Here is a 26,128-nt window from a genome sequence, read left to right on the forward strand (position 1 = left end):
ATTTTTCACATTCCTTAAAGAGGTACTTTTCAAATTCTCTTTTAATAAATGACTTATTTTTATTTTACGTGCATTATTATTTTGAGTGCCTGCATATCTGTGCGAAGTCGTTGGATGTCTTGGAGCTACAGTAATAGGCAGTTGTGAGCTGTGTGTGGGTGCTGGGAACTCAACAGGGTTCCTCTGTAAACGCAGGCAGTGATCTTAACCACTGAACCACCTCTCCAGCCCCTCCTTTGGGACTCTTAAGTGCTGCAGGACTGCTGGGAGAGTTAAAGCTCAATGGTATTACAAGGGTGACCTGCTACCCAGAGTTGTAATATACACGGCTGGACTGTTTCAGGTCTGCTTGTCCTAGGCCCCAAGGGCACCCCATCTAAGCATAGGCTCCCTCTGTCTCCAAACTGGACAGATACACACATGGCGCACACACACATCGTCAGAAGCACCTGGGACGGGACAATAGGCAGCCACAGAGCACCCAGGGCGGGACACAGCTGGCGGCTGTCAAAAGGAGAAGTCTTTATTTTAAACTTGCAATGCTCGTCTTTATTTTGTTCCTTATATTTTGAAAGTGAAAAGAAATAGTATTGAGTCAATTCCTTTTTTATGTTTTTAAATATTTGTTCTATGTATTTACAAGCCTTAACGTTGCTCTAACGATGTCAACGGTATTAAGGGTATTTTCCAGGGCAGCACTTTTTGAACAATTCTTGGATTTTTCTGGTCCACAGTACTTCCTTCCGTCTGTTCCAAGGTTATGTATGTTTTGATTACTAGTGTGATTTTTAAGTTTCCTGAAGCAAGCTGAGAGGCAGGCAGAAAGATCTGACAGGGAGTGGGGTGAGAAAGGGAGGGGAAGGGGAAAAGGATCTTTCTTACCTTGTTCACCCCAAACCTTCTCAAACCAGGGCTAACAGCTCTGCCTGAACGCAATGTGCGGTGCTTCTGAAGGGAAGGGAAGTTTATTTCTCTGCTTTTCTATTATACAAGTTGTTTACAGAAACTGCAAATTAAAAAAATTACACTGGCATTTGCAGTCCTTAAAATAAATTAAAGTTCAACTGTTTTTTTTCTTTTTCTTATTTTTTTTTTTTTGCTAAATGTGTTTTTTTTTTTTTTTTAAAGTATGAGTCCTCGTTTAAAAAGAAAAGATTAAAACAGAAAATATTTTCTATAAATAGTACATGTATTTTGGTTTTGGAGCTCCCGCCCTCAGGTTTGCTGTCTCCTTGATCCAGGACCTTTGTCCTCCATGATCACCTGATTCCTGTCCCCTCTCCCACTCGCGCACACGTGGGGTTTCTGCGAGAGTTGGCCTTGCTGCACTGTGATTGGCGAAGACGTGAAACTTTTTAAAAAAATACTTAAATTGTTTCTTTTGTTTCGTTTGTGTATTTGAAGTATTAGTTATCCTCCGACTCCTCTTCTGCTTCCCGAAGCCACGTGAAAAACGCTGTGACAGATTTGAGGGCCACGCCCTTCCCGTTTTGTTCAGCAGGGTCCTTGCTGCTCTCCCATTTGTAGAAGGCATCCTCTGATATCACCTCCTCATCATACAGGCAATCAAAAAACATCCGGAGCAAATCTGCAAGACGGTGACAACAGGCACTGCTGTGAGCATTGTAGTCGCAAGGAGAGGCAAAGACATGGGAATGAGGGAGTGACGGGTGTGGTCAGTGAATGAATGCGGCGAGTAAGTGACTCGTACAGTGAGTGACCATTCCTTCCTAGGACCGTGCACCACACGCTCTTGATGCTAAGCAGTATAACACTCGTTTGCAGACAAAATATTACTTTTATTCTTATTATTTTGTTCAAATTCAACTACGTTTGGATACTAGTAAAGGTGTTTGCTATCATGCAGTTATCAAGTTAAACACTTAAAAATTAAATATAATGCTGTTGTCGGTGAACAGGCCTTTAATCCTAGCTCTCAGGAGGCAGAGGAAAAAAAAACAAGGTAAGTATAACTGCCCTTTCTAAGTCTATATTTAAACAAAGACTGACTTTATAAGGACAACACAGGCAGAGCTGATCTCTAGATTTTGGTATCTGAAATGTCTCAACTGTCTTGAGTAATTCGAATTCTTTTGTTCATACAGTGGAAACTTTTATTACTACTTGAAAAAGAAATGTTGGGAGATTTTAAGCTCCTTCAAATGTATTTATTCTTCCCTTGAGAAAGGTCCTTGGAGCTGGGAGTGCAGCTCAGAGCAGCACATAGGCCCAGGTCTCTCCATGGCAGCCCCCCCTCCTTTTTTTGATACAGGGTTTCACTATGTTGCCCTGGCTAGCCACAAGGTCATTATGTAGAGCAGGCTGGCCCTGAATTCACAAGAGACCCACGTGCCTATGCCCTCCGAGTGTTGAAATTAGTGCGTGCACCACCCCAGATGGCTCGTAAGCTTCGCTTGCAGCCGGCTTCCTGAGCATCACACTAATAACGGAGGCCATAACAGGTAAGACAGGCCGACAACCAGTCAGACTGAGCCACAGTTAAAATCTGACGTTAATATTTGTAATTATATTATCTTAACACTGAAATAAATCGTGCCTCACTCCCACTAACAAAAACACGTCTGATGGTGGCAGCCATGAGTCTGAGAAGCTAGTGTTCCTTCCTGCACAACTCAGAGAAGGCAGGCTGCTATCCTGTGACGTGACCTTCCGTGTCTTTGTGAGAAGGAAATCAGCTACTCTTTTGGATTCCGACTTGAATGCCTCAGGTTGTTAAACTCTTGAGAATAACTTGTTGTAGAATCATGAGAGCTTTCACTTTCAAAGTTGGCAATGCCAAAGCATCTGTGGAGCACTCAGGGCCATCCCACAATAAGCCTCTCTAGTCATGTGTGCAGTCTGCAGAAACTCAATGCAGATGTCAAGAGTTCACTGGCCAGCATCTAAGGTGCGCGCGCGTGTGTGCGTGCTTGCACACATGCACCCTTATAATCGAAGCCATGGTAAACACCAGTGGCTTAGGATGCTGAGATCATCAGCCATGCTCAAGGGTATTCTACACATTCAGTATGTCCACATGTGGTGTCTTAATTCACTTCTCAGTCTGCACCATGGCCACAGCATCTCAGGGTGCCCTGATTGCACACGGAGCAGTGTCTACCCCGTGACAGGAGGCCTGGTAGAGCTGGGCTATGGAGAGGACTGATTCTCTATACCAGTTTTACTTTGTCTTCTGGTTTCAGGTATATTCTCACCACGCTGTAGCCCACGCTGGCCTTGAGGTCACGGTCCTCTTGCCCTAGCCATGCCATGTGCTGGGACAATGGGGGAGCTAGGCACCGATGAGTCATACTTTTTGTTTTTAAGTGTTTTAATGTGTGCAGGGGTTTTGCCTACATGTATGTCCATCTTCCCATGCACATGCCTGGTGGCTATGGAGACAAGATGGTTCTTGCCCCCTGGGACTGGAGTTTCAGACAGTTAGGACCAGCCATATAGGTGCAAGCTACTGAACCCTGGGTCCACGCAAAGAGCAGTCAGTGTGCTTAACCACTGAGCCATCTAGTCCCCAAACTACTACTACTACTTCTGCTGTTTGTTTGCTTGTTTTCTTCTAGACAGATTGTACTGGAACCCCCTCTGTAAGACCAGGCAGGCCTGGAATTCAACAGATCCAACTGCGTCTGCCTCCCTATCCTTCCGCCCATGTCTTAACCCCAAATCATCTTTCTTTCCTTTTTTTCTTTTTTTTTGAGGTTTATTTATTTTATGTATATGAGTCCACTGTTGCTGCCTTTAGACCACCAGAGAGGACATCGGATCCCATTACAGATGGCTGTGAAACACCATGTGGTTGCTGGGAATTGAACTTAGGACCTCTGGAAGAGGAGCCAGTGAGCCATCTCTCCAGCCCCCCTAATCATCTTTCAAGACCTACAGTTCTCCCCAGTTGGCTGTGCTCAGTGAACCAGGATGCAAACTTACTGGCAGGTTGGTCAAGTTTCACTATTGATGCTTGTAGTGCATAAAGTGCTTGCAGTTCCTTCTCTGTGTCTGAGTCCAGGTACTTGAGTAAGATCGGCACTCTCTGCTTGATCACAGCAGTGTCCACTCTGAAGGTAGAACAGTCGGCTGGAGGGACAGAAGAACCAGGCTAGCATTATCCCAGGGCCATCCTGAGCACAGCAGATAGGCAGGCACTCCTGAGAAAGGTGAGAAAGAGGCCCAAAGCAAAGACTACCCATGCTGGGTGGTGCTGGGGCCTGGACCAAGTGTCTCACACACTAGGCAAATATTACAAATATGTAATATTCAAATGTGCACTATTATAATCTGCCATGTCAATTAAAATATTACTAATTAATAATATAGGAATTCCAGCGAATACCGTGAGACAAAACTGGGAGGTGGCACTCTAGCTTGATGGTTACTACAGTGCTTGTGGTCATACAGCGTGACATTTGACCCATAAGTCAGGCTTGGTCACATATACCTGTCATTTTAACACTTGAGAGGCAAAAGGAGGAGAATACGGAGTCCAAAGCCATCCTGAGCTACACAGTCAGTTTGAGACTAGCCTGGGCTATATGAGCCCCACCTCAATAAACCATGAAAAATATTTAACCCATTCATGACTAGGAGATATGGCCTTGAGGATGAAGAGGAAGGAACAAAATCTCTTGGACCCATAGAGCACTAAACAACTTTGCTCAGCTGCAGAACATAAGTGTGCAGATGAGACTCAGACCTGGTTCTTAAGGACAGAGTAACTATTCATTCCATGACTGCCACAGCAGGTGGCATGACATGATGCCAACATCTGCACAGCAACTGCAGGTTTCAGACAATATAAAATCAGACCATGACGTGTACAGCCGACACCTGTACTTCTGATGCTCACCGACAATGGCTGCTTTGCAAACGGCCGTCATTAAAGCTCTAAGGAATGTGGGCGAACTCATCTGGCTTTCGTCTAGATTGGCCTGGGGAGGAGGAAAACAGAACATATGTTAGTGCCGTGTGCTGGCACATGTCTGTGAAACTCTCCAGCGCACTAAGGGGCTTCTTAACCTGCACATAGTCACGCGGCACCAAGCACCATGCTCATGTGGAAGTACAACCTCTGAATGACAGACAGTGCTCCTCAGTGACGACCCCAAGAGAATATGCACAACACCCACACATTTAACCCTGCGGTGCAGGCCGGTGTGGTTACTGCTCCTTATTCTAGCACTGGGGTCTGTAAGGAGGAGAGGGCAGAGTAGAATCATCTCTGAGGTCTAGGCAGCTTGGTCTTCTATAAAGTGAGCGTGTGGCCAGCTGGAGCCAACCAGCAAGATGCTGCCTCACCGTGGCGGCAGTGCAGCCTGGAGCATGTTCTCAACACTGTGTGAGGCGGACTTGACCAACATACTGCTTTACCTTCATCTACTACAAATGGGGCTGATTTCCAGCTCCGCCTAAACAGAGCTTTCGGCAGCAAGAGCCAAGAAACAGGTGGTAACAGAGGTCAGATAAATGCAAAGGGGACCCCAGGTTTACTTCCACTGCGTGGGTCTTGTCGCTCTGTTACTAAGCCGATGGCAGCAGGGCAGAAACAGACACACAGTCCTGAAGCAAGTGCTCCACGTGTTTCAACATTAGCTTCTTAGGGACTAGAAAAGAGTCGACATTTGGTTCCCACAGTCTCTCCCACCAGAGTCTGTCTGAACACAGCATCTGGCCAGGAGACACTGACGATGTCATTGTCAACTGAGGGTTACAGAGCTTGGTGTTGACGACTTTAGAACCAAAGTTCTAAATGCCCTCAAATACAAGGCCAGGGTGTCAGATGAGCAGCTCCCTGGGACAGCAGCACTGCAGTAAGGAAGGGCTTTGCTCCAGAGATTTCCTGAGCAGGTCAGCCACAGCAGAGGCAGCACATGGAGCCACTGGCACATCTGGGGGCGGGGGATGTGAGACGCCAAGGATGGCACTGTCATGCCGAGAAGATGTGACGATGTCTGCTTTACACCTCTCTAAGTATTCAGCTGGCAAGGTGGAGCACCGGGAGCCCGGCCTGCCTGGCCTACAGAGAGACCTCTCTCAACAAACAGAACCCACCCCAAATAACAAAAACAAAACCTCAACAACATTATTTGGACTGAAGCTAAGCCTCAAAGAGTGACTTCTTCAAAGCTGGAACAACTATTGTTGGAAAATAAACAAAAACATAAGCATGTTATTTTGAAAATATAAAGGTTTGTTCAATAAAAACCTTTATTTACTTGTTTATTTATTATTGGATAATATGAATCCTCTGTTTTCATGCACACCAGAAGAGGGAATCAGATTCCATTACAGATGGTTGTGGGTCACCATGTAGTTGCTGGGATTTGAACTCAGGACCTTTGGAAGAGCAGCCAATGAATGCTCTTAACCTCTGAGCCATCTCTCCAGCTGTATTATTTATTTATTTACTTACTTACTTTTTTATGAGACAGAGTTTTTTGGTGTGGTCCTGGCTGTCCTGACTCTGTAACCTGGCTGGCCTCAAACTCACTGAGATCTGCCTGCCTCTGCCTCCTGAGTGTTGGGATTAAAAGTATGCACTACCATTTACTGGCCATTCAACAATATTTTTAAAAAAACATGTTGGGAGAACATTTTGAGTTCTGAACAATACTCAAAATCTACAAAGGATCAGATCTCAAGCTATGGGAGTAAAAACCAACCAATTAATGGGATGAAATCAAACAACACTTTTAAACCATTTGAGTGTTCTTCAACAAGGGATACAAGAAAACAAATTGCCGGGGTTGGGGATTTGGCTCAGTGGTAGAGTGCTTGCCTAGGAAGCGCAAGGCCCTGGTTCGGTCCCCAGCTCAAAAAAAAAGTTAAAAAAAAAAAAAAAAAAAAAAAAACAAATTGCCCTACCTTGTACAAATAAGACCAATTACTAGAATTCCAGCATCTAACAGTAGGAAAGGGATGGAGAAAACTGCAAGAAGACTACAGATTAAGCAAAATATGGAACAGATGGAGGAGGAGGAGGAGGAGGAAGAAGAGGAAGAAGAGGAAGAGGAGGAAGAAGAGGAAGAAGAAGAAGAGGAGGAGGAGGAGAGGAAGATCTGTCTGCTGATGGCTGTCAGTAGTAGACTCATAGAGAATGGCCCAGGCAACAGCCAGACTCACAGATGGAAGCCCAGACAAGGGCGCTGAGAGCTGAGCTACTAATCTAGTTTTCCTGCTTTCCTTTCTTGCTTTTTAAAGAAGTTATCTTTATTAAGTACAATTTTCATTTGTTGAAATCTATCCTTTGTCTTCTCTTAGGGAGGGGAAAGAATAGCATGAAATGTATAAAATTCAAAACAAACCAAACGAGCTGGAGAGATGGCTCAGAGGTTAAGAGCACTGACTGTTCTTCCAGAGGTTCTGAGTTCAATTCCCAGCAACCACATGGTGGCTCACAACCATCTGTAATGGGATCTGATGCCCTCTTCTGGCCTGCAGCCACACATGCAGGCAGAATGCTGTACATAAAATAAAAACAAACAAACAAACAAAAACCCCTACCCTTGCTGAAACTGTTTAGATTGAATTCTAAAGAAACCACTGTGAATGTCAGCACATCACAATATAAGAGTGGTCAAATATGTGTAACTTTTTTGTAAAGAAACATGTACTAATTTATAATAAAGTTTTAAAACTTAAAAAACAACAATAACAAAAAAGTAAATTATCATAATTGTTTACGTATGGTTCATCATTGGGACTCAGGAAGGGGTGGAGCTAAGTATATGAGCCATGGTCTGACTGGTCAAACAGAAAACAGAACATCGGTATGTTTTACATACCTGGCCGAAGGCAGAGGCTAGCCCTAGTTCAAGAGTTAACTGTGCTGGTGACACAGTAGTTAGCTTAGCCACCTTCCAAGAATAAATTATAACATATATAGATAAAAAAGATTGAGGAGATGGGCTCACAGCTAAGCGCTGGAGGAACCAGGAAGCTTAGCACACAGGGGCATGCCTCCCAAGGAAAGACTGCACACCTGGTACCCTCCCAGGAGGCTGGGTGTGGACACGGTTAATAACCTGGTGACCTTTTAGGCTCCTCCTCCAAACCCACATTAGAAGCCTGTCAATCTATAGAATGCTTCTTTATGGAAGGTGAACTTTACCAAAGGTTTGATGTAGTCAGATTTTAAGTTTTATCGTGCACACAAGATTGAGTTAATCTTCCCAGGAAAATTTTCACCACCCTGTGCTGTGCTGATATATACCTCAAATAAACTACTTGGGTCAGAGTCGCAAAGTTCGAACTCAGTCATATTGAACCTAACTGCCTTCTTGCCCCTCAGATTGTTACTCAGCGGTGGTCACAGAGACCCTGCAGTTATACTAGAAAGTCACATTCAGAAAAACGTAACCATGTTAATGGAACCTTCAATCGTAATTAGTGTGTGGCATCTCAGAGAGAGAGAGATAATTTCTGAGTTCCAGCAAGGCATTTGGAGTTCTCTAAAGCTACAGTCCCCTGTGGGTGAAGTGTGGGTGGTGCCTACAAAGACAAGTGGAGAACATGGAAAAAGCTAAAGTGTCCTGAGGGGTGGGAGGGCCACAGTCATAGACAATTTGCAGTTTTGTCCTGAGACCAATCAACTCACATGGTCCCTACAGCTCCCCTCAGACCCCGATGGACAAATCTGAGGATGTCGTCCTGTAAGCAGAGCAGCAGACGTAATGTCTCAACCCAAATCTGGAGCGCACTCAGGCTAGAAGCACCTGACTGAGAACGGGTTTGAGTTCAGTGTGGGAGCGCCTCCAGGGCAGAGCCCCAAACCAAGTGCAAGACAGGGCTGGAATGGTGGTGGACACATTACCGAGCTCTTAGGAGGTGGGGCAGGAGAATCAGGAGGTGGTCTCTGGAGACAGGGTATGGAGGCCACCCCAGGTAACATGTGAAACAAGGAAACCCAAAACCTATGCAATCTACCCCCTGACCTATGCTGGCCTCCATGTGCTGTCCCAGTTCAGACAGTACTAGCAGCTTTCAAAGGAATGCAGGAAGCCTTGGCTGGTTTTTTTTGGTAAGAGTAACACCTAAGGATGTGGACATAAAGATTTCAGGAGGATCTGTTCTTCCAGAGGTCCTGAGTCAATTCCCAGCAACCATAGGGTGGCTCGCAACTATCTGTAATGGGATCCGATGTCCTTTCTGGTGGTCTAAAGAAACTACAGTGTACACACACACACACACACACACACACACACACACACACACAGTGTTTGGTCATGTGTTGCATGCCTTTAATCCCAGCAGTTGGAAGGCAGACGTAGAAGGATCTCTGTGAGTTTGAGGCCAGCCTGGTCTATAAGGAGAATTCTAGGACAGCCAGGGCTGTTACACAGAGAAACCCTGTCTCAAAACAAAACAAAACAAAACAAAACCTAAAAATCAAACCAATACAAAGAAAAACCAAACCAAACAAACCATAAAAAACAAAACAAAACAAAAAAAACCCCGCCCCCTTTCTAGCAAAGAAACCTCAGAGTTTGCGTCCTTGTATTCATGCTGGGCTGCTAACAACAGCCTACAAATAAATAAAGCAATGGTAAGGGCGGACGCGGGGCTCAGTAGGTAAAGAACTTGCTGCTTTTGCAGAGGACTGGGGGAAAGGGGTTTCCATTCCCAGAACCTACATGAGTGTTTACAACAAGCTGTGACACCGGTCCCAGTGACCTGACAGTCCTATGGCTCCTGGGGCACCAGGCATACAGGTGGTGTAGACACACATGCAGGCAAAACACCCGAACACGAGAACAACGCAGTAAGTCTAGACCCATCCATCCATCCATCCATCCATCCATCCATCCATCCATCCATCCATCCATCCATCCATCTATAGCAGTGATTAAAAATAAGAGAAAGACTTCAAGAAAAGATTACTCTGTATAAAGAGGGAGAAAAATCGGAGCAAAGTAAGTCAAGTTGTCAGGGTCTCATTCTTTCTCAAGGCTTGGAGTGGTTAATAGACATAGCTGATAGACACAGTGGGAGAAGGGAGATTCTACAAGAGGCAGAAGAGACACTTCCAAGAGGTAGCCCTGTTTAAGTTAGACTCAACTCGGCATGGAAGTGCTCTTCACAGACAAGCATTGCTACTTAAGGGAACACAGCAAACAGACTAAACAAGGCAGACTCTAACAGGATTCAATTTTCAAGTCACTGATTGGAAAATGTACGCCATTGTACGTCACAGCAGCTGCCTTCGCCTTATTAACTTTATCAGGGCGAGCACAGGGAAATGAGTTCTAATGGAATGAAACCCCGAGGGATGGGTTGTGCTCTGAATAGGTTTTATGTGTTGAAGACTGAAAGTGCCCGGGCACGGCAGCGTACAACAGCAGAGGCAGGAAGATCTCTATGAATTGGAGGCCAGCCTGGTTTACTTTGCAAATTCCAGGGCAGCCAGGACTACACATAATGAGACCCTGTCTCAAAAAACTAATACAAAAAAAAATAAAAAGAGTAAAAATGACTGAGCGCTTATAGAAACAGTCTCTGAATTTCAAATACACTGTACACATACAGGCACAAAAGCCACTGGCGCATGAAGGGTAAAAGGTCTTTAGTAAAGGACTGGCAATGTGAACTCTGAGGAACCCACTGGCCATTCTGCAGAGACTGCAGAGCACAGTCAGTGTTTGTACCTCCACCCAGTCAAAGATCCGCTCGTCGTCTGCTTTGTCCTCCATGATCAGTTTCTCCAGGCGCTGAGACAGCTCCTCAGCAGACAGTTCTTTCTTTGAAAGTGCTTCAGAGGAGCAAGGTCCCTCTGACTCCGTGAAGTCCAACTTCTGGAACCAAATATGAGACACTGATGTTGTTCACTGTGGTGATTACATGTGGCCTTGGTGTTTTCTTTTTTTAAAAAAGATTTATTATTTATTATATACGAGTACATGGTAGCTGTCTTCAGACACCAGAAGAGGGCATCAGATCCCATTACAGATGGTCGTGAGCCACCATGTGGTTGCTGGGAATTGAACTCAGGACCTCTGGAAGAACAGTCGGTGCTCTTAACCACTGAGCCATCTCTCCAGCCCCGAGGCCTTGGTATTTTCACTGAGGTGATTACATAGAGAGGAGAGGCAGCCATGGCCTCACTCTGAGAGAAAATGAGCAGCAGGTGCTACTCCAGATGTAACTGGAAGGCTGTCACTTTACTAGCAGCAGATGAGGTCCAATCTTTCAAGAAATTGTATTTAGGGGGACAGCAAGAAGGCTGAGTGGCTACAAGTGATTAATAAAAGTAGAAAAGTTTGAAAACAGAGCTTTACCACAGCAAAGGCAATGCTCACTGAGTTACCTTTTCCTCTTGGTAACCTGAGGGCTGGGCTGGGCTTTCCCCTATACCTGAGTTCAACATAACATCTTTTGCTGCCACTGGGTTTGACATAGGGCATCACAGCCCAGGTTGGCTTCCAGCTCACTTTACTGCTAAGGACAACCTTCAATTCCTGATCCCTCTACTTCCACCTCCCACGGACAATGGGCACATGGCTGTGGCCAGATGCCGATCTGACATCTCCAGGACCACTGTGTAAGAGTCTATACTACTTCCCAGTGTCCCTTGACTGGGCCTGAGGCACAGATTGATAAGGATCAATCACTTCACTTTCCTGTGTTTAAGAACAAGTTTTCAACTGGGTCTCACTAAGTGGCCCAGGCTAGCCTTGAGCTCGGAGTTCAGCCCATTCTGCTCAGTGCAGGGGTCAAGGCTTGTGTGGCTCTAGGGAAGCAGGCGCCCTGCTTGGTTTCTCCGACTGAGCATCTCTCTGGACTTCAGTACTATTTAGGTTAGGGAATGCACAGCATAAGAGGTGCTCGGGCGCTCTCCTCACCCTTCGGAACAGAGGACCGCGACAGTGCGCCACTTCTCCGTTTGCAGTAGTGATCTCTGTTGCCTTCTCTGACTTTTTCCTCTTCTGCCTGGCTAGAAGCCCCAGCTTCATCTACTCACAGAAGCGCTTTCCTCCCCTCATGGAGCTGGGCCTTGCTGAATCCCAAGCTGTTTTAGCAGTTTCCCTTCAGCCTCTCAGACCTGACTTGTCTGCGGCCACCTTCTCTCCTGCCTCCTCCCAGCCCCTTTCCAGCTCAGCAGGTACCCACACCCTCAGAGCTCACCCTCAAGCCCTTCCTCTCCCCATCTCCTTTTTGTGACTCTGAGACAGGCTCAGCTGTGTCCCTGAGGCCCGGCCACACCACTCTCTGTTTCAGCTCCCCGAACTCTCCAAGGTTTAGATAATATGTTATTAAAAAATAGGGCTGGGGTCAGTGGAGGACAGACGGCTTAGGGTGGAGCTGCAGAGGACCTGGGTGTATTTTCTAGCACACAACTCCAGTTCCAGGGGATCTGACACCCTCTCTGACCCCCATAGGCAACAGGCACACATGTGGCACAGACATGTAGGCTAACATTCTTATATAAAAGTTAGAGAATAAAATCTTTAAAACGAAGTGAGTATGCTCCATATACGTTACGCATACTTGAGTTACACAGGACGGTTGCTCTGGCTGTAGTAGCACATGCTACGATTCCAGCATTTGGGAGGCAGAGTTCCAGGGCAACCACAGGGACAGCTGACGCCCTACTTTTGCACCCATCCCTCGAGTGCCTGAACTACAGCTACAACTGAAGTGAGCACCAGCAGCCCACACGGTGTCTTCAGACTCCGCTTCCTTGCTTTGGCTGTGTTCTACTGCTCAAGATGGCCTCAAAGCCCTGGTGAACGAGCCATGCTCCTGTGGGGCTTAAACAGCAGGGACTCCAAGAACTTCCCACTGTGCAGTCCCAGCCACTGCAGAGGAGTGCACCTGGTGCCGACTTATCTCCTGTGTTTCCTTCCTGTAGGCTGACCTAAAACCTTTTTTTTTTTTTTGGCATAGGGTAGCCCTGGATACAGCTCGATGTAGCCTTGGGTGGCTTGAAGTTCACGGAGATACCTTGCCTCTGACTCCCGAGATTTGGGGTTGCGAGCATCAGCAGATGACATGTCCTTAGTGGTTATGTTACAACTTGTTTTAGCCCCAGGCTTCCTGAAGTACCTCACCATGTAGCCTAGACTGATTTCAACCTGCAGATCATAGCTCAGGCCCCAGGAGTGGGATCCCAGGTGCTGGCGTGATGCACAAGCCCAGGTGAGTCAGGATTTGGATCTGTGAGAGCTTTGTCCCTGGTTTTTTCAGTCCTAGAGTGCACCAATGCTACACCATGGCTTGTCAATGTCTGCATTTCCTGTCAGATCAGAGGCATGCTGGGGAAGGTCTTGGTTTTAGGGTCCCTCCAATTATTACCTATGGGGTTTTAAACAGTAAGCCTCTCTACAACCCTCTGCTTTCTAAGTGGTAACCTAGCCTTGCCCCATCTACAGAGAACTAACTCTTGAGTACCAGCGGCTCTTGTGAGATAACTCATCTCTACCAAGTTCACTTTGGATCATGGAGTCTGTTAAGTATTCTTTTTTAAGTGTGTGTATGTGCTGTACATGTGTATGTGTAGGCGTATGCTTGTGTAGTGTGTTTATCTCTAAGGAACACCCATCTACTTTGTTTTGAAACAGGCTTTCTCACTGGCCTGGAACGTACTAATCATGCTAGCTTGCTGGCCAGCACGCCTTCCCAATCTTTCATTCTCTGACTCTGCAGAGCTGGGAGACAAGTACACACCATCACCTGGCATTTTCCAGTGGGTACTGGGGATCAAGCTCCTCAATGCCTGCACAGCTTCCTGGTGTTAGGGAACAAAGGAAGCCCCGTGTGTGAGATCTTCGGTGAATGCACGCATGTCAAGGACCCAGGGCCTCAGATCCAGGAGGAAATGGCCAAGCTTTCCAGTCTGGGCTATGTGTGAATATTGGTAGCACAGGAACATGCCACTACGGCCTTTCCCTAACATGTTTATGGCCTGTAGACCACTCACCTACAGAGACATCTCCTACCAAGATGAGCTGCCTCTGCCTCCATGTTCATCTGTGTGTGACATTACATAACGAGCACGCTGAGCCTCCAAGATGCTATAACCTTCCATCAGAGAGCTCAGGGCACCCAAACCAAACTTTGCTATACATGCATCTGTCTTGGCCAGTCAGCCCTGTTCCTGAGCTTTGCTGGACACAGTACCTCTGACCCCTACTCCCTCAACTGTCCCTGTCTGATTTTCTGGTCATCACTGTGACCATCTGCAGTGCTATTGATGGAATCCAGGGCCTCAGGAAGGCTACACACGGACCCTAACACCCTCCAACACCCACCGGCATCAGAAGAGACTGTGACTCACCTGCTCCAAAAGGAAGTTATGCACGTCTTCCCCTTCTGGTAGAAAGTCCTTCCAGCTGAGGTCGGCCTCCCTCCATAAGGCGCCGACTTTCTTATGGCTCTAAAACAGACAAACCCATCCATCAGAAAAACAGTTTGCTTGATGAAAAAGTGTTGACCTCTAGAGACTAAATCAAAATGAAAAGACTAGTGTCTGGGATCTCTGAACACACATGAGTTTAGGGATGACCCTGGCATGGAAGCCCCACCTGTGACACAGCATTTAGTAGGCTGTGGCCAAGCATCTGGAGCTTAAGGTCAGTCTGGACAAGTTCCAAGACAGACCTTGTCAGACCTCCTACAGAAATGACCTTCTCTCCCAAACCTAAAAAAAGTGGTAAGTAAGCGAAATGGCGGATGATTTAGTGTAACTGCTTATGAGCCAAAGATTCATACTGTAAGCCTAATTCGGGAAACTTCCGTCAATAACTAAACCCCCAAACACACCATGTTTACAGACTCTGTTTACCGCCTTCCAGACAGCTCTGTGTACACAACACCATGAAGCCAGGCATAGGCCTCCAAGGCATCCCTGTTCATGGACCACCTTGCCATCTGAGCAGAGAAGAGCACATGTGTGAGCTCAGCTGGAAGCACACAAGCAGGTCCTGTTGCTGCCTCATGAACACCATGTAAGAGAAACACTGGGCCGTGAGGGAAGGAAGGACCTCACATAACTTGACCAAGAGAAGACCTGGTTTCAGCTGAGTAGGGTGGCGCATGCCTATAGTTCCACTGCTTGGGAGGTGGGCAGGAAGACTGCCATCAATTTGGGGCTAGCTGTGTCCTGAGACTGTCTCAAAACGGATAAACTAAAGAAGGTGGAAGAAGGAACGCCAACTTTAAAAGAATAGTTCAGTAAACATTCGTGACATATGGGAGAGAGCTTTATCATAAAACAGGAAGTCACCAGAAGCAGGCTGCTGAGAGCATCCATTTTACAGTTTCCCAGATGGGGGACACAAGGGCTTTTGTGCCAGCAGGAAGCCCTGGTTTAAGAACTAAAAAGGCAAACCTACAGCACTGTAAGCTATCATGCAGCACCCGAGGCTCAGACCCACTGCAGCATGACCCCCCCCCCCATCTTCTGGGGACTCTGCATTGTGCTAGCATCCCCTTCTAGATGACGTTGCTGGGATGAAGCCCCACCTACTTCTGTTTTAATGGCTCCCGACTGCCTGCCTCACTCCCTCTCCAGCCTACACAGCCTTTGGAGGCTCAGTTATCTTCGGAATAACAGATGCTTAACTGAGAGTTCACTCTCCCGCACCGTCGTTTTACCACCTAATTCTAAGAAGACTACACCAGCACTTTACTTGTCAAAAGGAAGAAGATTAACCATTTTGTGACTCTTTACTCTATGACTCGTGAGTGCTTTGAAAAGTGCATGTAGGCCAGAAGGGGGCACCGGACCCCATGGAGCTGGAGTTACAGACAGTTGTGGGTGCCGGGATCTGAACCAGAGTCCTCTGAAAGATCAGCCAGTTCCCTCAACCACGGAGCCATCTGTTCAGCGCCCCCTCAGAGCTTCTTTTTTAAATTGAAATCTATTGAAAGCAGCATATTAACTTTGTTTAAAGAAGACAAAACAGACATACGTATCCTGCAGCCTGAGACTGCCTAGGACGTACAGCTGCCCATTCCCACCGAGACTGGGCAATTTCTTCCCAAAGTCATCGGTAACAAAAGGGCAAATGCACCTCTGACAGAAACCAGGCCAAGCAACGGCCATGCTCTTCTCCCATGGGAATGCTTGTACACTGAACCGAGCCTGGACTGTTCACAGAAGCCAAGCTCCACTGCTGTCACTGCCCTTCCCACATGGTCGAAGGGTCTGACACTCACCATTTGTCTGCATAGAAGGTGCAGGATTTCGGAAAGCAGGACCCCAGCTCTACCAACAGGAAGTAATGGCTTGCTGAATTCCCTGTAAAAGACAGGAGCAGCCAGTGAGCACTGACATGCTTCTGTTCGGGAGCAGCGGGCCAGCACAGCACAGGGGCCAGCACAGCACAGGGGCCAGCACAGCTCGTCAGACTTGTTCACTGCAGGCGCAGTGGAGGAGCAGGAGAGGTGCAGAAGCCCTGGCTCTGTCTTTATATTTAAGCACTTCAATGACTGAAGTGGTGAGGACTTCTCTCTACTTACCTATGGCACCACACAAGACTGACGCTCAGTTAAGCTCAGTCACAAGTAGATTTAAGATAGAATTTTCCTTTCTTTATGGTATTTTCAGAGTGAGGCAAAAGTCTTTCCTAAATTAAGTTCTCTAGGGTCAATATCGTAATTCCTCAAAAAGGGTTCTACTGTCAATACATGAGACTGTGCCCACTTAAATTGTTTTTATTGTTTTGCTTTCCCATGAAGACTTCACAAGACCCAAAGCGCCAATGTATACTTTGTGAGTCTAAGAGGAGGCTTGTGGGGTGTGCGGTCTGACTGTAGGAACCGCTGCAGGGACAGCAGTGTCATGAAGAGAACTACTTAGTAATCCAGGTGGCACTGATGCCCATTCACACCCAGCGCAGGATCACGTTCTTCTAATCTGAGCCTGGCAGGGTCTGGTAGCGCACACCTTTAATCCCAGCGCTTGGAAGCAGAGGCAGGAGGATCTCTATGAGTTTGAAGTCAGCTTGGTCTACAAAGCGAGTTACAGGACGGGCCAGGGCTACACTGAGAAATCCTGTCTTGAAAAACCAAAAGTAAAAAAATGAAAAAGAATAACCATAATATAAGCATAACTAATAGCACGGTGCAGCTCAGTGAGGCAGGGGAAACTCCGGCCAACAAGAAATGTCCAGAAATAATCACCTCCCGGACTCTGATCTGAGACTGCAGTGACTACCACCCCAGAGGGCCAAGGGTCTCTCACATCCTCAACAGATTTCCACTACAGACAATGGAGGCTAAGGAGCTGGAGGGATGGCTCAGCAGTTAAGAGCATTGGCTGCTCTTCCAGAGGTCCCTGGGTTCAATTCCCACCACCCACCTGGCAGCTTAAAACTGTAGAACTCCAATTTTAGGGGACATAACACTGATACTCAGAAATATATGCAGGTAAAACACTAAACAATGCTCATAAAATAAAAATAAATATTAAAAAAAATACAAAACAGTCACAGGCTGTGCCCATAAGTGTGCAGAGGTGACAAGGGGACACCACTCTGCCAGAGTGGGAAAGGGGGTTGACACATTTACCTCGATAGACATAAAATAGAACAAATACAACTTACACAATAAGTTCTCTCATGGAGATTCCCCCTTCTTTTAACATGGGGGTGACTAGTTCAGCCAGGTACAACCAAATATGGGGGATGTCAATGGCCATGTCATCTGCCAACTCCAAGGTTTCAGAAAAGCTGAAATAAGAACAAGGAGGGAAAAAAGTCACTGAAAATGTAATTTACAAGTTAAAATTGAATAGAGAACAAAATCAGTAAAGCACCAAGTTTATGTATCTAAGCACTTTTATGTGAAGAGGGGAGCGTGCGTGGTCACAGTACTCTCTCCTCACGTTGCGTGCTGAGGTGAAGAGCAGAGCAGGTGAAGGCAAACTGAAACCCCGAGGAGCTGACAGTGCCAGGGCTGGGGCACAGAAGACCTTGTATGGAAACGGCTTCTGAAATTTTGAGATAGCCATGTAGAGTGTGGGTAACAGCTATCCTAAAATCACAGACTGAAACATGTGACCACCTAGCCAGAGTCACAGGGAGGGAGAAAGGCATCAGAGAGACCGACTGTGGGAAAGCGGGAAGACCGCAACACTGTACTATAGGTTACACACCCCCGCAGTAGTCTAGGGTTTTCCAGACCTTTGTGCTGTGAAATGTATTTTTTTGCTGTGAAGTAAAATAAAGGTAAATTAAGTATAAAAAGAAGGCACAGGGATACACCCCACACTCCCAGCTGTGGCTAAGGTGACAGGGTCACAAGTTCAAGTTTAACTTGAGCAACAGAGGTTGCCCTGTCTCAAAAACACAGAAAACAACTTGAGAAAAAAAAGGCTCAGGTGTGAGTTTACGGTCAACAAAGGTGCGAGAACGCACAGTGGGGCAGGGCAGTCCTCGCTAAGTGCAGTAAGACGCCTAGGTTTCCACAGGCAGATCAGGGTGGCTCTCTAACCTGTGAAAAAATATAAACCTGAAAGTGGACGAAAGCTGTGCCGTTAGACCTGCTCTACTAGAAGACAGCAGGAGGGAGGGAGGGAGGGGGCGGGGCTGCACCAGAATGGCAGGGAGCCGTGGCTCTGCAAAGGGAACAGCAACTAAGTCAGCAATTTCCCACACCTCAGGAGCATTTCACACAAACCTACAAGCTGTAGAGGGTAAGCACATAAACTCAACAATTTCCTGAGGAAAACTGAGGGTCACTGACTTAAGCCTTGTGCTAAATGAGCTGCAGTTCTTCACATTACGGACACCAGATGGAGGTCTGAGAGAAAACTGGAGGCTAACGTGCCTGCCTCAGCCATTAGATCGAACAACACTGCATACGATGTTAGAATACACAGTGCAGTGACACAGAGGTCACCATGGCAGACGGTGCTTAGCAGCTGAGTCGTGGATACCAACCCTTTGAAAAAGTCCTGCTTGCTGAGCTTTTCCGACTGCACCAGCTGATACAGTAAGTGGCCCATGTGATCTCTGGTGATCTGGCTCCGCTCCAGGGTGAACTCCACACCCACCTTCACGAACACATGCAGTGGGCCCTGGGCACTCAGCTCCTCTATGCACTGTGTGGCCTCCTGTTCAAACAAACAAAGGCTTTTTCCAAAATCTGGTGTTACGGTAACTTCAAAATCTAAATATATTACAAGTAGTATAAAGCTTTGCAAGACAGTTTTCTAAGTTCTTTTCCTTGTTTAATATTAAAAAGGGTGCTATTGCAAATTTCTAGGCTAAAAAGTAGAGAGAAATAATATTGATTCAGGCGTGGTGACACACACACTACAAAGGCTGAGGCAGGAGGATGTATGTTGAGTTCCTGGTGTACACACAGAGTTCAAGGCTCTGCTGGGTGACAAAGTAAGGTCCCACATTGGCATACCTGTGCTCATCAGGTCTGAAAGCTGAGGCAGAAGAATTACTTCAATCTACATTGAAATTGAGATGAGGTAATGCGATGAGATTTTTTTTTTTTTTTCTTTTTCTTTTTTTCGGAGCTGGGGACCGAACCCAGGGCCTTGTGCTTACTAGGCAAGCGCCCTACCACTGAGCTAAATCCCCAACCCCAATGCGATGAGATTTTAAACTTCCTTTGCTCCAAGGGAGATGGCCTCATATAGCTTTGATTTTTGTTGTTTTTTAGATTTATTTTTGTATTTAACAAGTATGTATGTGCATGTGCCTAAATGTATATATATATTCCACATCCATGTATTAGGTCTGGATTCTCTGTAAGAGCAGTAAGTACCCTTAACTGCTGAACCACATCTACAGACCCTTGGTCAAGGCCAGCATCAAAGAATGTTTCTAAACAAGAGTTTGATGATCCATTCCTGTAATCCTAGCACTTAATAGGTTGAGACAGGTGGATTGCCACAAGTTGGAATCTAGTCTCTATTACAGTATGCGACTCTGTTGTAAAAACCAAAGCCAGATAGCATATAAATATTATATACCATACTGTGTTTATGGATTAAAAAAAATATAGTATATAAAAGATGTAACAAGTATGTATCAGCATGCATCATTTTAAAACTATGAAAACTGGGGGAGGGGGAGGAAATAGGGGGTTTATGGACAGGAAACCAGGAAAGGGAATAACATCTGAAATGGAAATAAACAAAAAACTCTGAAAATGAGATACTGTAAAACAGAACTTAATACCAAGATTCAATCAAAGACCTTAATGTGAGTTGGGATTGGTGGAGCACACTTTTAGTTCCAGCACTTGGGAGACAGAGGCAGGCAGATCTCTGAGTTTGAGGTCAGCACATGTCTACAGAGTGAGTTCAAAGACAGAGTGCAACAGAGAAACATTGTCTATAAAAAAACTCCAAAACAAAACAAACCCCCAAAACAACTTAATGTGGCAACTGGGGTGAGGCCTCCATTGCAGGATGTTCCATGGATTGTGGCGTGATTGATCTAGTTGGCAAGTTTCTGGACTGGAGAAGAAAGCCTGCCGGGCTAGCTTGCTTGGCTACCACAGGGCTAGTGGCTTTCTCTTTCTTTCACCCTCTGAATCATGCTCCTCCTCTTCTCGAGAGAGGGCAGAGGTGAGAACAGTGTCCGCTGTCCACAGCAGAGGAGAGTGCCCGCAGGTGTCTGCTCACGTGTGCCCTTGCTAGTTTAATACTTAGAGTGCTCACGTCAAATCACCTAGTACAATGTGTCTACCTCAGTAAGGTCGTTAGTTGTTACTTCCCGATCTTCCCACGCACTCAGAAAGCTTCCGCTGATGGAACAGGAGCCCTCCGGTTTCCAATACGGACCCCAAATACAACACAGCTTGGTGTTGGGGCATTCGTGCTAGAGCTGATGTCGCATGACATGAAGCCTCTGACTCTGCAGACACTGCTGTGTCCCCTGCAGCATGCTGGCTGTCAAGGACAGGACTGAGGAGGTGCAGAGCAGCAAACTCTGCACTCACTCAAGGGCCCCTCTGCTCCAGGGTCACCCCTTCCTCTTAACATGACCAAAAGTGTTTTCTAGCTGGGTCTGGTGGCTGATGCCTGGAACTCCAGGAAAAGGGAGGCTGACGTAGGAGGCCAGCTACAGTCAAAGTCAGCTTGGTCACGCAAGTGGTCCAGCCTGACCGGGCTATAGAGTGAGACAGAATAACCCTGTGCCTGTGGTACATGGCCAGGGATTAGGAGGCAGAGGCAGGAGAATGAAAAGTACAAGATCAACCTTGGGGCAGTGAGTTTAGGGCTAGCCTGGGCTGCACACACCCTCAAGCGCAACTGAAAACAAGCAAAGACCTGAAAACTAAATGACCTCTCCCCGCCTCCAGTGAGCAATGAGACTTTCACCACCACCAAAGCACAAGTCTAAGGCAGGCAGCAGCCGTTTAACAGAGACACTTCCTGATCCGAACAGTGAACGGGACTGTGTCACATGATCTTCGCCACCCTCCAGCTCAGAGGACATCTATGGAGTCAGTCACCCGCACTGCTCTGTCTGTCACTGCAGGGTGGCTTTTGCCAGGCTGGAAGTCTGTCCTACCAACCATCACCTAAGAGTCTAGGTGGAGACGTCAGAAGCGCAGACTCACAGGGTGGTCCTGAAATGTCTCAGGCCTTCTGACCCAACCTATGCTGCCCTTTTGTACCTCAGTTTCCCACTTACAAAACAACGGGAAAACTGTGAAGATATGTCTAAGGGCCCAGACAGGTGGAACTGGGGGCCGGGAGTCATCGCAGTGGTACTCCGCTGTCTGCCCCTTAACGCCAGTCAGTTTAGCCTCCTCTCAGTTACCCCGACTAGAATCCACTCTTTTCCCACCCTTAAATCTGTGACTGACAGAGACCATCAGTTTAAAACAGAACTGGGCAGAAGTGCATGAGCTGAGCCAACCGATCCCGAAGGGCTGGGTGACTCAATCCATGTCTTATCTGCTCTGAGGACACTCAGGCCGAGCTCTCTCACGGGCTGCTGGAGAGCTGCTGTCTTCTCTGTCAGCGTTTACCTTAAAGTCATTGATGTGCAGGAACTCGTCAATGATAGACTTGGACTTCCTCTCTACTTCCTCTTCTGACAGTGCAGGCTTGTCGGGGGCTGGCACCGTGCACACTTCTGACTTGACTATGAACGCAATCAAAGAGCAAGAAGATAAAATACTAAGTGTCAGTCTGGCAGGATCATTGCTAGTGAAGTTTATGCGCTCTCACATTGCTCTTCAGACAAATGAAAGCAAAATCAAAGGGCCCTTTACGTTAGGACAGAGGCGCATACAGTGACACCATAGTCTGCATTCTAGCCACGACCAGGAGCTGGGGATATTTTGAACCTTTAGAGCCACAGCTTGGCAGTTTCTCTATTTTGATTTCACCACAACTACTTAAAGGATGGGCACCCAAAGCCCTCAAGAACGCACATGGGGTGAGGGCCTGCTTGACCAGGTGCTGACTACACTGGCCCAGTGTGGAGCCTGTGTAAATGCTGCCTGGCCGCTCCTGCTGCCTGCTTCCCAAGCTTCCTGCTCCATCCCAGAAGCCGGTTTCATCTCTACTAGTCAGCATGGCCTACCTCTTTCATCTCTACTAGTCAGCACGGCCTACCTCTTTCATCTCTACTAGTCAGCACGGCCTACCTCTTTCATCTCTACTAGTCAGCACGGCCTGCCTCTTTCATCTCTACTAGTCAGCATGGCCTGCCTCTTTCATCTCTACTAGTCAGCACGGCCTACCTCTTTCATCTCTACTAGTCAGCACGGCCTACCTCTTTCATCTCTACTAGTCAGCACGGCCTACCTCTTTCATCTCTACTAGTCAGCACGGCCTACCTCTTTCATCTCTACTACTCAGCACGGCCTACCTCTTTCATCTCTACTACTCAGCATGGCCTACCTCTTTCATCTCTACTAGTCAGCATGGCCTACCTCTTTCATCTCTACTAGTCAGCATGGCCTACCTCTTTCATCTCTACTACTCAGCATGGCCTACCTCTTTCATCTCTACTACTCAGCATGGCCTGCCTCTTTCATCTCTACTACTCAGCATGGCCTGCCTCTAGGAGGATTCCAAAGTTTCTGTGCCAAGTGCTTCTGCACGCTAACTCTCAATTTCCTTTTCTAAGAAAGAACTACTGGACAGGATTCAGTATGGCTGAATGGATAAAAAGCCACAGCCCAGACTAAAGACACAAGGGAACTGTTACCACCAGTGCAGAGTTTGAGCACATGCACCCCATGTGAGGGACTAGGGAGTTGAGGCTGGAGAAGACAGGCCGATACCTTCTCCTTGTTTAGCAGGGATACTCTGAGTCCTGTCAGAGCCTCCTTAGGCTTTAAAATACACAGACACACCAATGGCAACGGGACAAGGTGCTGAAAGGACTTGTGAGAAACTCAGAATACTGAACACGAAGAAAAAGGACCTTGCCATCACAGCCTGGCAGAGACAGGGAAGGCTGGAAGCTCTGTGACGGCACAGTTATGGAGAGACACTGGTGACACAGTGACAACGCTGTGCATATGTTCCCAGCAGTCAGTCAGAATGTACTCGTGGACAGTTAGGGTAGTTGCTATGATTACTTATTCTTGTTTATGTGTATGAGTGTTGCACGTGTTCCACATGAGGGCTGCGTGCTCAGAGGTCAGAAGAGGGTGTGGGAACTGGAGTCCCAGATCATTTTGAGCCACCATTTGGGTGCTAGAAACTGAATATGGGTCCTCGGGATGAGGAGCCAGTGTTTTTAACGGCTGAGTCACCTCTCCAGTCCTGTGTCTGTCCTGTGTCCCAGAGAGCCCTCACCTAGCTCCCTCGCTTTGCCTCGGTCGGCCTCAGTGCTGGCCCGCTCGGCGTCCACGCCTCCTGTCAGCTGCTTCACCGTCTCCAGCATCTCTCTGCGCTGCTCTTCCTGAGACTGGTTGTCCAGCAGGTCTTTGCTGCTGCCCCTCAGGAACGTGTTGGGACGGGCTGTTCCAGCTGGAAGCGGCTTGTCGCTCTTCTCCCTGCCCATGCTCCCACGACTAAAAAAGATAAAATGACACACTTCAGACGGCATCATCCTACTTCATACAACACAAAGCATTCCCAGCAAACATTGAAAACACAGATTTTCCCACATGTAACTCTTTCCATCTCTTTGCAAGGTTACCCTGGATGGAAAGCACTAGACCAGTCGATCCATTTCCCAGTCTCCTACACAACCTCAGACATAAGGACTGACGATACTTCAAAGTATGCTAACGCTCAAATGGGAAAACTCTGACCTTGCAAAGGAATACTTACTAAGATGTTTTAGTTTTACCTTTAGGTCTCAAGAAAAGAGACAGTGAAGAAGTGGGAGCCAACTGAATGGCAGAAAGCAAACGTTAAACAGGTCTAAACTCACTGCTGAAAAACTACATCACTGGTTATCGAGCAGTTCTTGAGCAAGGTAACTGAGAAGCAGCAGAGTGAAGGGCAGGAGGGGAGAGACTCGGGATGGACTGAAGTCAGCCCAAAGAACACACACAACATGAAAATGAGAACCAGCAGAGTCCACAGGAGCGAGAGGCCACAGTCCTCGTGCTCAGCAGACTGAGCAGAAGCCCACGCATGAGCACCAGTCTGGACACTCAGTAAGGGGACACATTATGTACCTTGAACGACACAGAGACAGAAGCAGATGGAACTGGCTAGTCCCATTCCTTACTTTACATGCCTGAGTGCAAGGATGTTTTCATTATGGAGGAAGTGTGTTTTCATTATGGTGGCTGGACAGAGAGCCTGCTCTCTCCTCATCCCACCCCACCACAAAGGTAACACCTGAATACAGACCCACTTTCGAAATGACAAGTGTATTGAGATTAGAGGAAGACATGGACTGTAGGGATGACAAGAACGCATATAAGAATTATCACCGTAGGTCGCACGTGTTAGAGGGAGGAGAGCATGGCTTGGTGCTCACCTGGTTAACGCCCTCCGGGAATCGAAGTCTAAAGGCGTGGCTGACGGGGACCCTGAAGGCGCTGGAGGTTGCAGAGGAGAGAATCTATTTAAACTGGAAGCACTTGACCGTAAGGCGTCTACAGGCGTTGTAGATGTAGAGAGAAAACACGGGTTACACGGTTAATATGCACATGCTTGTTTTCCTGCCCTCTGGGAGCAAGAAACAAGACCAGGAATTTCTCTCCTTCTAAAACTGGAAACAGGTCTACGATGTTCAGGTTGGCCCGGACTCCTGGGTTGGACTCATTCCCAAGTAGGTGGGACAACAGGTGAATTCTACCTCCACCCCCACCCTGTGCTTTGTTTGGTAGATCTCATATAGGCAAGGCCAGTCTGAAACTCACTATGTAGTCTTCAGCTCCTGATGACTCCATCTTCTGAATGCGGGAATCCCATACACTTCCACCATACCCGCTTCCTGATCACTAAGGCTCAAGCCCCGGGCTTTGTGCACACTAAGCAGAAACTCTACCAACTGAGCTGCATCCCCAGCCCTGAGAGCAGTAACTTTATCACATAAAGTATAAACAGAGACAGTTTATCAAGCAAGAGCAGCAAGAAAGGTCTGAAGCTCAGTGACCAGTCGTTCCCCCCACACAGGTGCTGACCAGGCCCAGACCTGCCTAGCGCCCAACATCAGCCAAGACAGGACTTAGTGGGGCAGGGAGTAGGGCTCTAGGCAGTAATTTCTAACACGGACATGTGACACCTAACATATTCTGACAAGCATATTATAGGGTATATTATATTATAGAGTAAAGGCCTACAAGCTTGTCATTAAAACACAAATTTATGTCCTTAAAAACATATTCAGCCAGGTATGGTGTCAACTCTGTAGTCTCAGGACGTTAGAGACAGATGCAAGGAGCTCGAGGTCCCAGTCGGGTATACGGGAACTTCAGGGCAGCCCGGGCTACACGGAACCCAGTCATACACCAACCAAGCAACCAACCACAAAAACTAAACAAAACCAGGTAAGTTACCCAACATAACACAGTGGTTTGTGTAAAAGTGTACAAATGTACTGGGTAAACACTGGGATCTTAAGTATCTTAAGAAAAGGTTGAAATTTCTTCATTTTCCTTTGCATCATTTTGTTTCTTCAGTTTTCCAGACATGTTTGTGATGGTTCAGGCTTCTTCCAATTTGGTCACATGTGCAGAAGGCACGAATTTGGACCGAGGCAAACAATAATCTTACTTAAAA

The 26,128-nt window shown here is 47.0% G+C and overlaps 1 protein-coding gene across 14 annotated transcripts in view; it reads right to left on the bottom strand.

Annotated features, from left to right (window-relative positions):
* Window positions 1-500: 500 nt before the first annotated feature.
* Eif4g3 (eukaryotic translation initiation factor 4 gamma 3) overlaps window positions 501-26,128 on the bottom strand; it is a 218,424-nt gene continuing 192,796 nt past the window's right edge. For 11 of the 14 annotated variants that reach the window (XM_032895774.1, XM_032895728.1, XM_032895795.1 and 8 more), the window contains 11 exons: window positions 24,882-24,999; window positions 23,741-23,958; window positions 21,955-22,070; window positions 18,894-19,066; window positions 17,556-17,681; window positions 16,168-16,249; window positions 14,285-14,383; window positions 10,656-10,802; window positions 4,862-4,943; window positions 3,946-4,092; window positions 1,169-1,588 (listed from right to left, as the gene is read on the bottom strand). In XM_032895774.1, the coding sequence (XP_032751665.1) occupies window positions 1,407-1,588; window positions 3,946-4,092; window positions 4,862-4,943; window positions 10,656-10,802; window positions 14,285-14,383; window positions 16,168-16,249; window positions 17,556-17,681; window positions 18,894-19,066; window positions 21,955-22,070; window positions 23,741-23,958; window positions 24,882-24,999 (1,490 nt within the window). In that variant the 3' untranslated portion in view covers window positions 1,169-1,406. Of the gene's footprint in view, window positions 1,589-3,945; window positions 4,093-4,861; window positions 4,944-10,655; window positions 10,803-14,284; window positions 14,384-16,167; window positions 16,250-17,555; window positions 17,682-18,893; window positions 19,067-21,954; window positions 22,071-23,740; window positions 23,959-24,881; window positions 25,000-26,128 lie in introns of all 14 variants that reach the window. The other 3 variants (XM_032895758.1, XM_032895751.1, XM_032895707.1) reach the window with 2 other exon arrangements.

Source organism: Rattus rattus, chromosome 1 (assembly GCF_011064425.1).
Source record: "Rattus rattus isolate New Zealand chromosome 1, Rrattus_CSIRO_v1, whole genome shotgun sequence".
Taxonomy (NCBI): domain Eukaryota; kingdom Metazoa; phylum Chordata; class Mammalia; order Rodentia; family Muridae; genus Rattus; species Rattus rattus.